The sequence below is a fragment of the Vitis vinifera genome, chromosome 9, assembly GCF_030704535.1.
Source record: "Vitis vinifera cultivar Pinot Noir 40024 chromosome 9, ASM3070453v1".
In the NCBI taxonomy this organism is placed as follows: domain Eukaryota; kingdom Viridiplantae; phylum Streptophyta; class Magnoliopsida; order Vitales; family Vitaceae; genus Vitis; species Vitis vinifera.
This window is the reverse complement of record NC_081813.1, coordinates 6,158,790-6,173,297: the sequence shown is the minus strand read 5'-3', so window position 1 is coordinate 6,173,297 and position 14,508 is coordinate 6,158,790. Positions and strand designations below refer to the sequence as shown.

The 14,508-nt window shown below is 30.3% G+C and overlaps 1 protein-coding gene across 2 annotated transcripts; it reads right to left on the bottom strand.

The window, feature by feature from the left end:
• Window positions 1-6,465: 6,465 nt before the first annotated feature.
• LOC100254970 (probable disease resistance protein At5g63020) lies at window positions 6,466-9,727 on the bottom strand. Of its 2 annotated transcripts, none has more exons than XM_010656457.3 (2): window positions 6,763-9,727; window positions 6,466-6,674 (listed from the first exon to the last, which is right to left on the bottom strand). In XM_010656457.3, exons 1-2 carry the CDS (start codon window positions 9,441-9,443, stop codon window positions 6,668-6,670), a joined length of 2,688 nt encoding a protein of 895 aa, XP_010654759.1. In that variant the 5' UTR covers window positions 9,444-9,727; the 3' UTR covers window positions 6,466-6,667. The 2 variants fall into 2 exon arrangements, with proteins under 2 accessions (XP_010654759.1, XP_002281742.2); XM_002281706.5 differs by having other exon boundaries at window positions 6,768-9,727.
• Window positions 9,728-14,508: the final 4,781 nt, after the last annotated feature.

Below are 14,508 nucleotides of genomic sequence, written 5' to 3'. Positions count from 1 at the left end.
TTTGTGTAACCACCTTCTTTGTATTCCATTTTATCCTACACTTTATTTTGCTGTGACATAAGTAATGACAATAATTATAACTGGAATAGGATAAGGATTTTCTAGTTTAAATATAAATATATTATGATATTTAGAGATTCAATACGAGAAATTATATTTTTAAGGTGTTAGCATCTTGGAGGTCTATAATTGTAGAGTCGTGGGAATATTAGGTTTACTAATTAATTTATGTATTTGGAATTAGGTATGATATTTACCACATTGGTGGTAAGCATTCAAAGAGACCCGAAAATAACTCCACAACCTCAACAGATCATCCTACAATTGGTAAAGGGTAAAGTTCACTTTAACAGGAAAGATAGAGATCATAGAAGAACCACTTTTAACAAGTTTATCACAAAAGTAATTTTTTTTTTTTAATGGTATGTATGTATGTATATATGTATGTATGTATGTAATGTATATATGCATGTATCATGAACGAAAGTTGATGTGATAAAAATGATTAGTTTAATGAATATTTTCAAAAGGAAGATGGACCACACAAGAATTCTAGGCTATAAATCTTCCATCTTTTTTTTAACCCATTTTTGAATTCTAGGCTATAAATGCTCCATCTTTCTTTTTTTATTCCAACTCCATTCTCTTCACATTTTAGCCTCCTTTTCTACCTCATTTTTGTCCTATTTACTTTATAGCATCAATTTTAGAAACAACAATAATTTCAATTGGAACACAATTAGAAATTTTTAGTTTTAGTATTAATGTCATTCCGAATAATTAGTTGCTTGAAGAAATGAATATATGATAGTTTTTTGAGCTTTATTACAATTTTTTTAAAGGTTAATTGGATATTTACTACATAATGTTAATTTATTCAAAATCAAATGGAAAGCTCTAGTACAACTATATATTAGAATTGTCTACCTTAGAAGATATATAGATGGGGCTATAACATGAAAGTTTAGGTGAAAATATTGCTTGAAGCCATTTGATGCTTACTCTATATTTTAAGAGTAAATTACATAAATCATTTATTTTTATTTTTTATTTCTACCCCTTATCTCAATTTAGTCTCTATTTTTTTTTTAAAGTAATAACAATCTAAAATTATGCCCAAGGTTAGGCTTTTGATTAAGATTTTCTATAAGGCTATGTTTGGTTCCCGGAAAGTACAAAGGAAAGAAAAAAAATGCTAAGGAAAATGATTTTCTCATGTTTGGTTGTCTTATGAAAAATATCAAAGAAAATCAAATATAATTAAAATTAATTAAAAACTTATGTATTTTTAAATTATTTAATCTTTATATTGATGAGTTAAAATAAATAAAATGAGTTTGAAGTAACAAAAAAAATAATTTATCAACTTTTAATCTATTTTTTTATTTTCCTTCACTTTTTCTTTCCTTCTACTTTTCCTTTGTATTTTCTTTCCCTAGCATTTTCCTTCAAATTTTCCGGGAACCAAACATAGCCTAAAGAAAAAAATTGGATTAAAAAAAAAAAAGCCTTATGAAAGGTATGTATATAAATTGAAAATATCCAAATATATGATATAAAAACTCATACCTATACTTATTTGCTCATTAGTAAAAGAGTCTATTTGACATTTGGATATAATTTATGATTGATATTATAAAAAGAAAAAAGTTTAAAACACCAAATTGTGATAAGTGAAATTATATGAGTGATTTTTGTACTTTGTCTTAATTTTTTATTTATTTAAATTCCAACACCATTCTCTTCTTATTTTTGTTTTTTTTTTCTAGAAATTTTATTAATTATAATTATAACAAAGTTAGAAATTTTTAGTTTTAGTATTGGTCATTCTTCTAAATAATTAGATGCTTGAAAAATAAAGATATTATCATTTTTAGAGTTTTATCAAGAAAAATTACACTTCTTTAAGGTGTCATATATATATATATATATATATATATTAAATTAGTATATTTTTAATAAAATGATTTTTCTTAATAATTGGTTGTGATATTTATTACCGTCATGGTAACTACGTCAAAATGAATTGGACCTTTCTCTTGTTAAAGTTGTATAAAACATAGATTGGGAAATAGGAAAAGTTTAGGAGAAAACCATCATTTTCTATAAGAAATTTTTTTTTATTCAAATATGAAAGTAGGTAAATAAATTTCTCACATAATAAATACATGATATAATATAGAAAAACCAACTAGTAGCCTAGATGTAAAAAACCACGAGCGTTTTCTTAATCGTTAAATAATTCAAAATGATACACAATTTTATTTGATCGAATGTATCTACTCCGTAGAGACTTATATCATTAGTATATACATTCTTTTTTCATGTTCTTCATGCAATATCCTTGTGCTCCTTAGTGGATCTCTTGAAGCCCTTATTGAAGTTTTGCATCGTTAGCCTTTGACCTCTATTATAGCCAAAAGGTCATTTCAAGAAAGATCTTAAAAGTTTCGAGTACAAACTTTAAGGATGATTATATCCTCTAAAGTTCTTGGAAGTTCACAAAATTTCAATAAAACAAACTCTTTCATACTAGAAAACCATAATAAACAATTATGGAGAGTTTCTCAATTTTAGAACATTTCAAAAATAAGATTTTTGAGTTAAAAACAAAGTAGGAAACTAATTTAAAAGTCTCAACATTTTAATGCCCACAAGGATGTTTGAATGTTCGTCTTGATCCAAAATTTTTTATTTTGTGTTTTTTCCAACCTTGTCCTAGACAGTGGGGCTTAGGCAAACAACTAAAACCAATTCCTAATGGAGGCACAACATTAAGCCCATACATTTTAATGAATTTCAATTCTTTTAATTGAACAATATACAATGATTTTGCCTTATAACTTTCATAAATTTAAAGATTTTTATTGTAAGAAGACATTTGAAGGTAACCTTGAGAGCATTAAAAACATTATGTAATGCTTGAGAGCAACTTAGTAAGGGTTTGTTTGGATATACTTTTTATTTTATGTTTTTTAAAAACAAAAAATAATAGTAACTTTTATATAATATACAAGAACTCTTAAAAGTTTAGATTGAAAATATAATGATTTTTAAAAACCGAATAAAAAATATTAAGGTATTAAAAACAGTTTACTATCTCAAATTTTAATTTTTTTAAAAGTAATTATTAAGGTCATGAGAGAAGTCTATACCTTTTATATTAGAGTTTATCCTTTATAGATAAAGGTTTCTGATTAAAAAAAAAGTGTATCTAAATAAAGCCTGAAGTTTTAAAATACTTATTTTTTAATATGTAATAATTCATGACAAAAAAAATACTATCAAAAATAATTTTTTATTCCATATTTAAACATTAAATGAGTTATCATAAAAGCTTTTTTGTAGAGATTGTTAGCCCAAGAGTTTTCCTGATCAGGTTTTGATGATAACAAATTATGGTTTAGTGACTAATTGGTTTGAATGGTAAATAATCTCAGGTATAAATTCGAAAATTCATCAAAGGACCAAATGGATACAAGATTGAGACTTTTGGAAGACTTTTGATCATAGGAAACAAATGTAAAATGAATGCATGAGTGCACTTAGATTTTTCATACATTTTTATGCATATTTGAAAACTCGATTTATTTTTTAAAATTTCGATTTTATTAAAACCTGAGTTTTATCAAATGTATCTTAGACAAAACGTTTCAAAATTGACATATTAATTTACTAAAAACCTTGCCTAAGTGTTAGAAAAGAAAGGAATTGAAAAAGATAGGTTTTCAAGGCCAAAAGATTGAATCGGTTGAGGCTATGGCCAACCGGCTCAATTGGTTGGAGAACCAGTCGATTGGTTGCCCCTGTTCAGTCGAGGTCCGGTCGAGGAGTGCCAAAAACACTCTCTTTCATCCAGTAGTTTCCTCTTCCCGATTGAGGTTTCCTCTTTCCCGATCGACCTCGGTAGAGGTCCGGTCGAGGCAACAGTAACCTACCAAAGCATTAAATGCTCCAATGGCTAGTGAACCGGTCGACCCCTAGCTTGACCGGTCGAGACTGCCTTTTGCTTTTCTTAGCTCCCGAGGTTAGAAACCTATAAATTGAAAGCTCCACTTCATTTATGACATAGAGAACACTTGCAATTAATTGTTTACCCACTTGTTCTTGGCTTAAAAGCTCTCATTTCTTTCTTAGTGCATTAAATCCTCACTTGCATATCTTTTAGTGCATCCTTATGAGTCATTCTAGCTTTGTTTTGTATTTAAGTTAGGTTAACGAATTCATTCTTGTAAAAATTGAGTGTTAAAGCCTTCAAGAGGTTTGAATCTTGAAGAAATTGTGTAAGAGCCCATTAGAGTCGAAATCCAAGTGTAAAAAGATTGGAAGTTTGGTTGAAGTTTCAAGTTAGTGGAACCCTCACTTGGTTAGGAGATTGAGGAGAGTGGACGTAGGCAAGGAAGTGTCGAACCACTATAAAATCTGAGTTTGAATTCTTTAACTCTATATCTTTATTTTTTTTTATTATATTGTGCTTGAATTTGTTATGTCGAAAAAGTTTTTGAAAAACCCAATTCACCCCCACTCTTGGGTGTTTTTCTTATTTAAGCACAACCTTTATTTTCTCAGAAATGTTACAGGCAAAAGCCTAAACCCTAGACCCTCTAAGATCCAACTAGATCCATCTTCCTTTTTAAATCATTCCTCAGCTTTCTTAATGCTCACATGTGACTCAAGAAAAAGATAAAAAAAATCAAAAGATGAAAAAAAAGTTAGCTAACATTTTGGGAGGTCAATTCCTCCTAAGAAGATATTAATTTTATATCTTATTCCATCAAAATAAAGACTTAAATATAGATAATTCTAACATTAAAATCCCTTAATAATAAGGAACAAACTAGCAAATAAATAAAATCAATGACTTACACAATCTTGCATCTTTGACAACAAAAATAATAACTTCAAAACAAAAGGCAACATTCAAACAAAACAAACAACGGTTGATTTTCTTGCATATAACTTGGCTTCCACATGTATGACTTAGCAAGCACATACAACAAAACTTCTCAAATCTCAATTGATTTTCTTCAAGCTTTGATATATAATTTTCTTGGGTAGTAATGCTGTCACGACAATGTCTAACATGTCCTCAATTGAGATTAAGTTTGAGTATACATTCCCCATTAGTATGTGAAATATTTCAAGGAGAATAAGAAGAAGAATGACAATTAAATTTAAAGGAGAGTGTACTCCTAAATCAAACCCAAGTTATTTCGCAACTTCCACCATTTTGTTGATCAAAGAAAAACAAACATATATTTTTTAGTTGCATGGAAAGAAGTGTAACTACTAATTCTCAGAGCGCTTTATTTATTAATGTTGCTATCCATTGTGATTGGTTTCAGAAGATATTCATACTTGTCAACAATAATAAAAATTGAACAAAATGATCCCATCATCAAACCTCAATAGGGAATTTTTGTTTAAGTTCTGTTTTTTCCCTGAGATATGTTATTGTTACTAATTAAATAATATACTTTTTTTGTGGATTTATTTTTCCTCGATTTTTGGAATATTTTGCATTACTAACTAAGGTTTTTGTTTGAATATACTTCTTGTTTTTTTGTTTTCCAAAGTGGAAAGTAATAAAATTTCTATATAAAATTCATAGAATCTTGTATAAAAAGTATATACTTGATTTTGAATATACTTTATGTTTTTTTTAAAATAAAAAATAATATAATTTTGAATATAAAATACAAGAACTTTTAAAGGCTTACATTAAAATTGTGATGGTTTTTAAAAACTAATTTTAAAAAATTGAGATATTAAAATTTTTTTACTAACTCAAATTTTAAAATTTTTAAAAATAAATTTTAAAGACATAAGATAAGTTTATACTTTTTATATAAGAGTTTTGACCTTTTTATATAGAAGTTTTCTATATTTGAAAGTAAAAAATAGAAAGTGTATCCAAATATTTATGTAAAAATTAATTTTAAAAATTTTAAAACTTGAGAAAGTAAAACTTTTTAATACCTCAATTTCTTAAAATGGTTTTCAAAATCATTAGATTTTTAATAGGAATTTTTGAAAGTTTTTATATTTATATAAAAGTTATTATTATTTAAAAAACAAAAAATAAGAAATCTTTCCAATCACACTAAATTATACATTTATATTTTTCTCTTTGACCTCTAATTTGAAACTTGAGAAGCCAAAAGTGGAGTGAAATAGAAAGCAAAAAAACCAAAAACATATTTCAGAATTAAACTGAGTGTATCATATTTTTGCAATCAACTTGGTAGTTTTGTAGAGCATAGATTTGATTGATATGAAAGTGTAGGATTATTTTATTTTAAAGGATATAATAGATATCAAAATATGAGTATGGAAATGGTTTTAAAATTTATATTTTCTCATCATAATTGGATTCGGAACTTTAAGTAAACATGCATGTTAAAAAATAAAAATAAAATTTAAGAGAGAAGAAGTATATGGCAGAACTAGAGATTACCCTCGTACTAACATTAAGCTTGAAAAAAAAAACTTTGAAACAATAATCTCAATGAATTTCATAAATATTAACTAGCCAAAAAAAGAAAAAAAAAAAAGAAGAAAAGAAAAAGTCTTGGAAAAAAGGAATATTAAAACCATTAGTATCAAGTTATGAACATCCAGGGCCTACCTCACATCCACAACAAACACCCAAATATTTGTCATTCCTTCAAATCCTGCAAATGAATAACAACTAATTATATAATGAATTGAGAATAATACACATTCCAATCATATTTGGTTCGATTTTAATTGGAATCATACCTTACCCCCTTGTTCTTATCTAATGCTTGGAAATTGGGAAGGAAAGTATTTAGAGTAGCTTCATCCTCCCATTCTAACTCATTCCACCACTCTTCCTCTCCTTCAATCATAACTCTACGTTCCCTGGCACTGTTGGAGTTGAGTGGCAGCTTCTTCAGCTTCGGACAGCCAACTACTAAAATTCTCTCCAGGTGAAGAAAGGGCGGGGGATTCCAGTACATACTCTTCAGTTGTGGTAGATAAAGTAATTGTACTTGTATGAGATTTGTGAATGGGCTCAGATTTCCTCCATCCTCTTCACCTTTTCCTATCACTTCTTCCATTTGTTCACAATATAGTATATCAAGATATTTGAGGTTTGGGGCAAAAATAAGCCATGTCAGATTCTTCAACATCCGGCATCTTAAGATGGTCACAGTCTCAAGGCCATCGAAGCATTTGACCTTTGGGTTAAGATTGCTATACTCCACTGTTTCCTTTCCTTTCTCTGCCCAATCAAACTTGATCAAAGTATCACAAAATTCCATCCAAAACGAATTGAGATGCTTTATATTTTCAAGAGATGATACATTAAGTGAGATTGAACCTTTGAAACTCGTGAGGCAGATTCCATGAGTGCAACTCCGTAACTTTCTGGAACTTAAAAATCTCTCGAACACACAGGCACTTACTATGGTGATACGTAAATTGATCAAGTATTTTAAACTCTCCAATTCCTCTACCAATGACTCATTACCATCTGGTTCAAATCCACAACGGTACAAGTTGATTGTTTGCAGCATTGAAAGACTTGATATTAGTCCTCGTGGAATTGAAGACAGTTCAAATGTACAGGCCAACCCCAATCTCTTCAATTTTACGAGATTCTTCATCCCAACTGGAAACCTCAATATCCTTGTCGAGGATAAATCAAGATATTGCAATGAAACCAAATTAGAAATATCTGGTGGTAAGTCAGTTATATTGGTGCCATTTAAGCTCAACACTCTTAGATTGGGCATAAATTGAAAAAAACCATTGCTTATCATCCGCAAATCCCTATTCAAATCCAGAAGAAGTGTCGAGAGATTGGGGCATGTGGGCGATCCTGCTAACTTCTCAATTCGGTTGTGCATCAGTGAAATCCTTTCCGCCGTCGTCCATTTGACAAACTCAGGGGCTTGGGTTAAATCGGCCCTTGTTTGTACCAAAAACTTGCCCTTCATCTCCCCCATTTCACCAGTTATCCACAAGGCCATATCACGTATCACATCATGCAATTTTACAGAATTAGTATCTAAAGGTTCCTCAAGTAGACATGCATGAATGAGGGTACTGATAATGTTGAATCCCTGATTTTTGGCTCCATCCATGTCATCATATTCATCTAAAAATCCTTCACAAATCCATTTCCATATCAAAGCTTCTTTATCTATGGAAAAATCTTCTGGGAATAAAGAACAATATAAGAAGCAAGATTGAACTATTTTGGTGGGCAAACTATCATAGCTGTATTTCAAACGTGGGTACACTGGGTCCCCCATACCTGGAAATTTTGATGCAGATGTTTGTAGTACTCTAATTGCATGCTTCCAATCTTGGGGTGTCACTTTAGAAGCCATAGCTCGCCCTATGGTAATTATCACCAGTGGCAAACCGCAACACTCTCGTGCAACAATTTCAGCTTGCTCAGGGATTTCTGGATCAGAATTAAGGGTGTCCTCTCCCACATATTTTTGAAACAAATCCCACGAATCCTTCCATGCTAAAGATTTTACTTCGATTTTCTTTTGAGCTCCCATTTGGCCGCACAAGTCCAGAGATCGAGTGGTGAATATTAACTTGGACTTATTTTGTTGGTGGGGAGGTGGAATTCCCACTTCTAACAGATTCATTTGTTCCCACAGGTCATCCAACAACATCACAAACCTCTTTTCGTTCAAGGCTTTCCAGATGTCTTTGGCTTTCAAATGGCGGCTTTTGCTTTTCCATTTATCATCACAGAATCCCACCTTCTCCCAAATCTCGTTCTGAACCTCGTCTAGATTCGGAGTTTTGGAAACCACTACCCAAATTACGACATCAAAATTGTGGGATGTTTTAAGGAAATGATTGTTGATTTGGGTCAAGAGGGTGGTCTTCCCAACGCCCCCCAACCCATATAAGCCGATCATCCCCACATGTTCTTCTCCGAGACACCTCCAAACTCTGTCAAATGTTGATTCCAATCCCACAGTGGTTCCGCTGGGGATTTCCTCCACAGCAGCTGGAGGTACAATATCAGCCACCACCTCAAAACGACCGTCGCTCATTAGGGCAGCCACTTGTTGTAGCTTCCTGACCACTTTCTTTCCCAACGTGTAGCTGGAGATGCAATGCTTGGGATAGCAGCTACCACAAAATCGTTTCTCCTCAATGTTCTCTGCACCATCTCCAATCAGTTGAGTGACTTCAGTTTCCATATCTTCCACCCTGGAAAGCCAGCCTTGCACTTGATCCAGACGCTTCATTTGTTGCCTCTCAGCCACATCCACCTTCCTCTTCACATCGTTCCTCAACTCCCTTAACTTTTGAAGCTCTGTTCTCAAAGTAACCCGATTTTCTTGAAGCTTGCATATGTAATTTGCTCGAGCAGCAGTGCAATCACAGCAGCGGCCAGCGATGTCCTCGGTGGAAATGGAGACTGAGCAAACGTTTCCCATTGATGTATGAGAAATTCTAAGGAGAAGATCAGAAAGAAGAAAGACAAATTGGAAGGAGAAAAGGAATGACTTGTGTCTGCAGCTATTGGGAAATTAAGGAGGAGAAGAGAGGGAAGGGGAAGGATTAGAAAGCGGTCAACGGGAATGCACCAAGTTGAGAGTGAATTATTAAAGTTATAGTTTTGTTTAAGGGTACATGGGACCTTAGCAAACCTTAGTTGTCATTTTTAATTATTTAAGTGAAACTTGTAAGTTTTCTTTTTTAAATAGTTAATTTTTTTAATTGGCTAAATTATTTACCACCTTGACTATCATAGATTTACGATGCATATGGGTAGACTCGGTAAAGAAGTTCACAGTTTATGATATAATTACCAAATTAGTGGAGAAGTTCAGATGAAACTGTTTACGTGGTTAAGATTTCCTATCGGGTCTGCTTTAATTTCATACCTTTATTTATTTTTTATAACTATAAAATTGGTAATAAATTACTTAATTCAAGTATTAAATAAAAAGAAGCTATTATTTACTTTATTTTTAATCATGATTTTTAATTATTTCTTTTGGAAAAAATCTTACATGGGTAAGATGTTACACCCTTAGTTTAAAGGAAAAAAGATAAATAAAAATTATCATGAGTAAAAATGTTTTGCATTTGTAATTTAGTACCTAGTCCAATTTGGAAATTTTAAAATAAAAATATAAGAATTATGTATACATACATAATCACCTAAAAGCTAAAAAGAAAATAATAGAAAAAATAAAAAAGGTAAATTATTACTATTACACCTGATGGCCAAATCGAAAATTTCTTGATAATGCACCAAATTATTTATAGGAAATATTTGGTATCTTTGTTGTACTAAGCTTATGATGTGGTATAGTAATGCTTGCCAATCTGGTATAAGAATTTATTTATATTATGTCAAATTAATTAATTGAAAATAAATAAAATGCTAAGTTATATTTATTAAAAATTTAAATTCATTTTCTATTAACTTAAAATTTTTATTAATTATTTTCAATTTCAATATAACTTTTTTTTTTCTTCCATATTTAAATTTTGAAATGACAAAATATAAATTGAAATATATATTATATGAACATGGTAAAAAATTGAATTCTTTGTTATTGGTAACACAAGTATTACTAAGTAGAATATATCATGACTAATTTTTAGTTAAATAAGTAAGTATATAAAATATAAGAATTATTTATAATAGGTATATTCTATATTTAAAAACACTTTTTAAAATTTCTAAATTTTAAGAAAGTAGAAAAATTTTCACTTCCTCAAAATTTTAAAATTAGAACCTAATGCAAACTTTTGAGTTCATATTAGGCCTGACAAGGAGTACTGTGGAGCCGCAGTGGTGGAGAAGAGTGAAGGTCATGGAATGGGAAAAGCAAAAAAGGCACAGAGAGACTTCGGAGAAGATAGGGAAGGTGACAGGCTGGAAGGGCCTGGGGGGCCAATATTGAAAAAATATCGGGAAGCGTGGAGGATCCAACTGGCAGTGAGCATTGGGACATGAGTGGGGAACAGTGTGACAGTGAGCATCCGATGACGCGCTCTGCCATTTCTCATGAGTCACATCAGCTGCCATTGCCAATCCTCGTGACTTTGACTTGTCGCTTGTGAGTTGGGACAAACGAATCTCCATTTTTGCATTTGAGAATCCAGCTGGATGACAGGCCCCTACCACCTCTATTCGCTTCTTTATTGTCCACTACCCCCAGTAAGCACCTTTTGCCCAACCCAAAATAATGAACGCCTTCCATTGCAACTTCTGATTTCTGGAGTAAAATGATTTCACTTAAATTAAAATTAATGGACAGATGGTTGTTTGTATTGATATAACAAAGAAAAATCGTACATTTTGGGGCCAAATCCCTTGCCTCTCTGTGGTAGCATGGCCTTAAGTTTACCCAGTAAGACTTTAATGCTAAGAAAGTTGAGATTTGTTGCTCCCAAATACACTCTTAATCTTCTCAATTTAACTCATTCATGACTCTTTAAGGTTTTCAAATTACAAGTATGTTCATAGGAGTTATTAGTACTTGAAGACAACTTCTTCATAGGAGTCTATTTAAGACTAATTTTGATTCAAACACTTATGGTTTATTTTGTTAATAATGGTTATATTAGAAATGTTTTTAAATAGAATCACTTATTATTTGATTTAAATAAAAAAGTGAGCTGATAATATGTATGAAAAATTATTTGGTGGAATCATCTAGTTAGTACCCATTACAATTATTAAAGGTTGTGTCTGATGAAGAGAGATGGGGCACCAAATGGGACCTTAGCTAAGGTGCCCCAGTTAAAGGTTTCCCATGACTAGGGCAAGTGCTCTCCTAAAATTTTTGCAGAAAGAGAAATTTGATTCCTTTCTTTAGACAAAACATGAATTCAATCACTACTAGTAGCCCACAAAGGTAATTTGTTTCTTATTTACCTACAATCCAATAAATACCAACATCTTGACTGCTCAATTTTCTAACTCCGTCAGTGGCTTTTTATATTATTTTTAGTAGAATGATTGAAATTAAAAGAATTAATTAAATAATAAATCAGACACAAAATGAAGAAGTATGAACATATGGAAAGTTGATACATGGATAAAGGGAAAAATTAATAATAAAAAATGAACCTTGTTAAGTAAATGATTTTCCTTATTTCATTGATGCCACAAGACAAAACAGCCCAATGTATGTGGTCTCACAATAATAATTCAAAAGAAACGATTTTTTTTTTATTAATGTAAATATACAAAAAAAACCTCAATTCATACAACTCACAAGATTTATTTAAAAATGATTATTGACTTTATTAATGTTAAAATAAAAATATAAAAAATGGTTCTTTGATTTTATTGACAATTATTATGAGAAATAATATTAATTGACATAATTTTACAAGATTGGTCAAGAAAAATGATTTTACAATTTTTATTCATATTAATAGATAGCAATGACTCAATTTATACAATCATAGAAAATTAATTATAAAAAAACTTCTTAATATATATATATACAAAAAATAAAGTAACAATATTTGGATCTAAAAGATTTATGGTACTAGAAATAATTTTCTAAATTAGAAAAGTCTAATCTCGTTTATATAAACTAAACACATTCTCCAATTTAATTATAATACAAAAAACAAAAATGAATAAATAAGAAAAAAATAAATAAACAAAAAAAAAAAAATGTTGCATCTCTCTTAGATTCCTCTCAAGTCTTCTATAACAAAAATCCTCATTTTCCTTCTTCTCTCCCACCCCTTTTCTTCCTAACTTTCTCTTTTCACTCTTTTTCATTTTATTTTATAATTTTTTTTTTGCAATTACACCTTAATGGTCAAATTGAAAATTACTTGACAATGCATTCGATTATAATAATGCTTACTAATGTAGCATTATTATTTATTTATATTTTCGATATTAAATGATATTTAAGTTATTTTATTAAAAAAGAATTTTTATAATTATTCATTTTTCTAATAATTTAAAACTTTTATCAATTATTTTCAAATCTAAATAACTTCTTTTTCCTTCCTTATTTAAGTTTTGATTTGATAAATATGAATAAACATTTATACTATATTATCATACTAATGTGATAGAATAGATGTATTGAATACCTTCTCATTAGTAACACAATATCAAGTAAAATATACCTTATCCTAAGGCTCAAATGTTTAGACAAAAAATATGAGGTAGAAATGTTTAGACGACTAATGGTCGTAAAAGAAGTGAGAAAACTTTTAGAAAATGACCTTTCAATTATTAGGGGGACAATAGAACATCATTCAACTACATGCTTTTCAATTGCAGCACATAAAAACTATTTCATCCTCTTGAGCTTATGGCAAAATTAAGGATTTAAGGTTTAGACACATGTTTTATATTGTACATCCTACACTACATTCCCATTACAATTATTAAAAGTTGTATATGATAAAGAAAGATAAGACACTTTGCCCATGACTAACTAAATAGTCTAGAGGTCTCATACACCTAAGATCTTTCGCCCGATAACTCGAATTACAATCTTAACACTTCAAAGTGTGGACTTTAAAAGGATGGAAACCTTAACTCTCTCTTTCTCTCTCTTTGGAAGTAGAAGATAATTAATTAAAGTTATTAGGAAACTCTAACCCTTTAAGAGGGTATTAATAGTGTTCCTCACTAGGCTTAAGTGACTTGAGCCCATCAAGGCTTGGGTAACTTAATTTATAAAAAAAAATGGGTTCTAATTGATTAATTAACCACATAGGATCATCTAATTAATCAATTAGCCAAATCCAAAGATAATTAATCAATAATTATCTCTGAGTAACCTTTCTTAATTACCAAAATGCTCTTATGTATAAGAATAAATCTAGAGTCAATTCTACCTTCATAAACCATGTCATCATGATATATGAGCTTAGAGCAGGGACTATTGGGACCTTTAGGAGTATTGGCTCCCTCATAATCAAATTATGAAATTGATTCAACATTCCACTAAGGGGGTGTTTGGTACACGAGAATAGGGAGTGAGAATAGACATCTCATTCATTTTCTCCCTTATTCCTATGTTTGGATAAATGTTAAGAAGGCGGAAATGAAATAAAAAATTATTCCGCCAGAAATCAAATCCAACTTATGAGTCGGATTTGCATTCATTAAAAGTAGGTGGTATTCTGATTCATTAAACCTATTTGATAATATAAAATAACCTAAATTACTATTTTACCCTCTTATCTTGTTCTTCAAACCCAATGTTTATCTTCTTTGTAAAGGTAGAGATCCATTCATCATCCACTTCTTATCTTCTTTGCAAAGCTAGAGACCCACTCATCATCCAATTCTCTGCAACAAGTGATTCTTCCAAATTGAATCAATTAAACCTTCCACGATATTTAAAAAAAAAAAATCAATTTCTAATTTATATGGTTTTGGATGTTCATTTTGATTGTTGGATCTAGGATTCGTCATTGTTTGCTGCAACTAGGTTTTGAAAACTCCCTTCTACATCTTCGATCAGGTTTACCTTATTTTCTCTTTCTTCTTCTACT

Excerpts from the sequence above, each read along its gene's own strand:
- LOC100254970 (XM_002281706.5), bottom strand. The coding sequence starts at position 9,443 with ATGGGAAACGTTTGCTCAGTCTCCATTTCCACCGAGGACATCGCTGGC.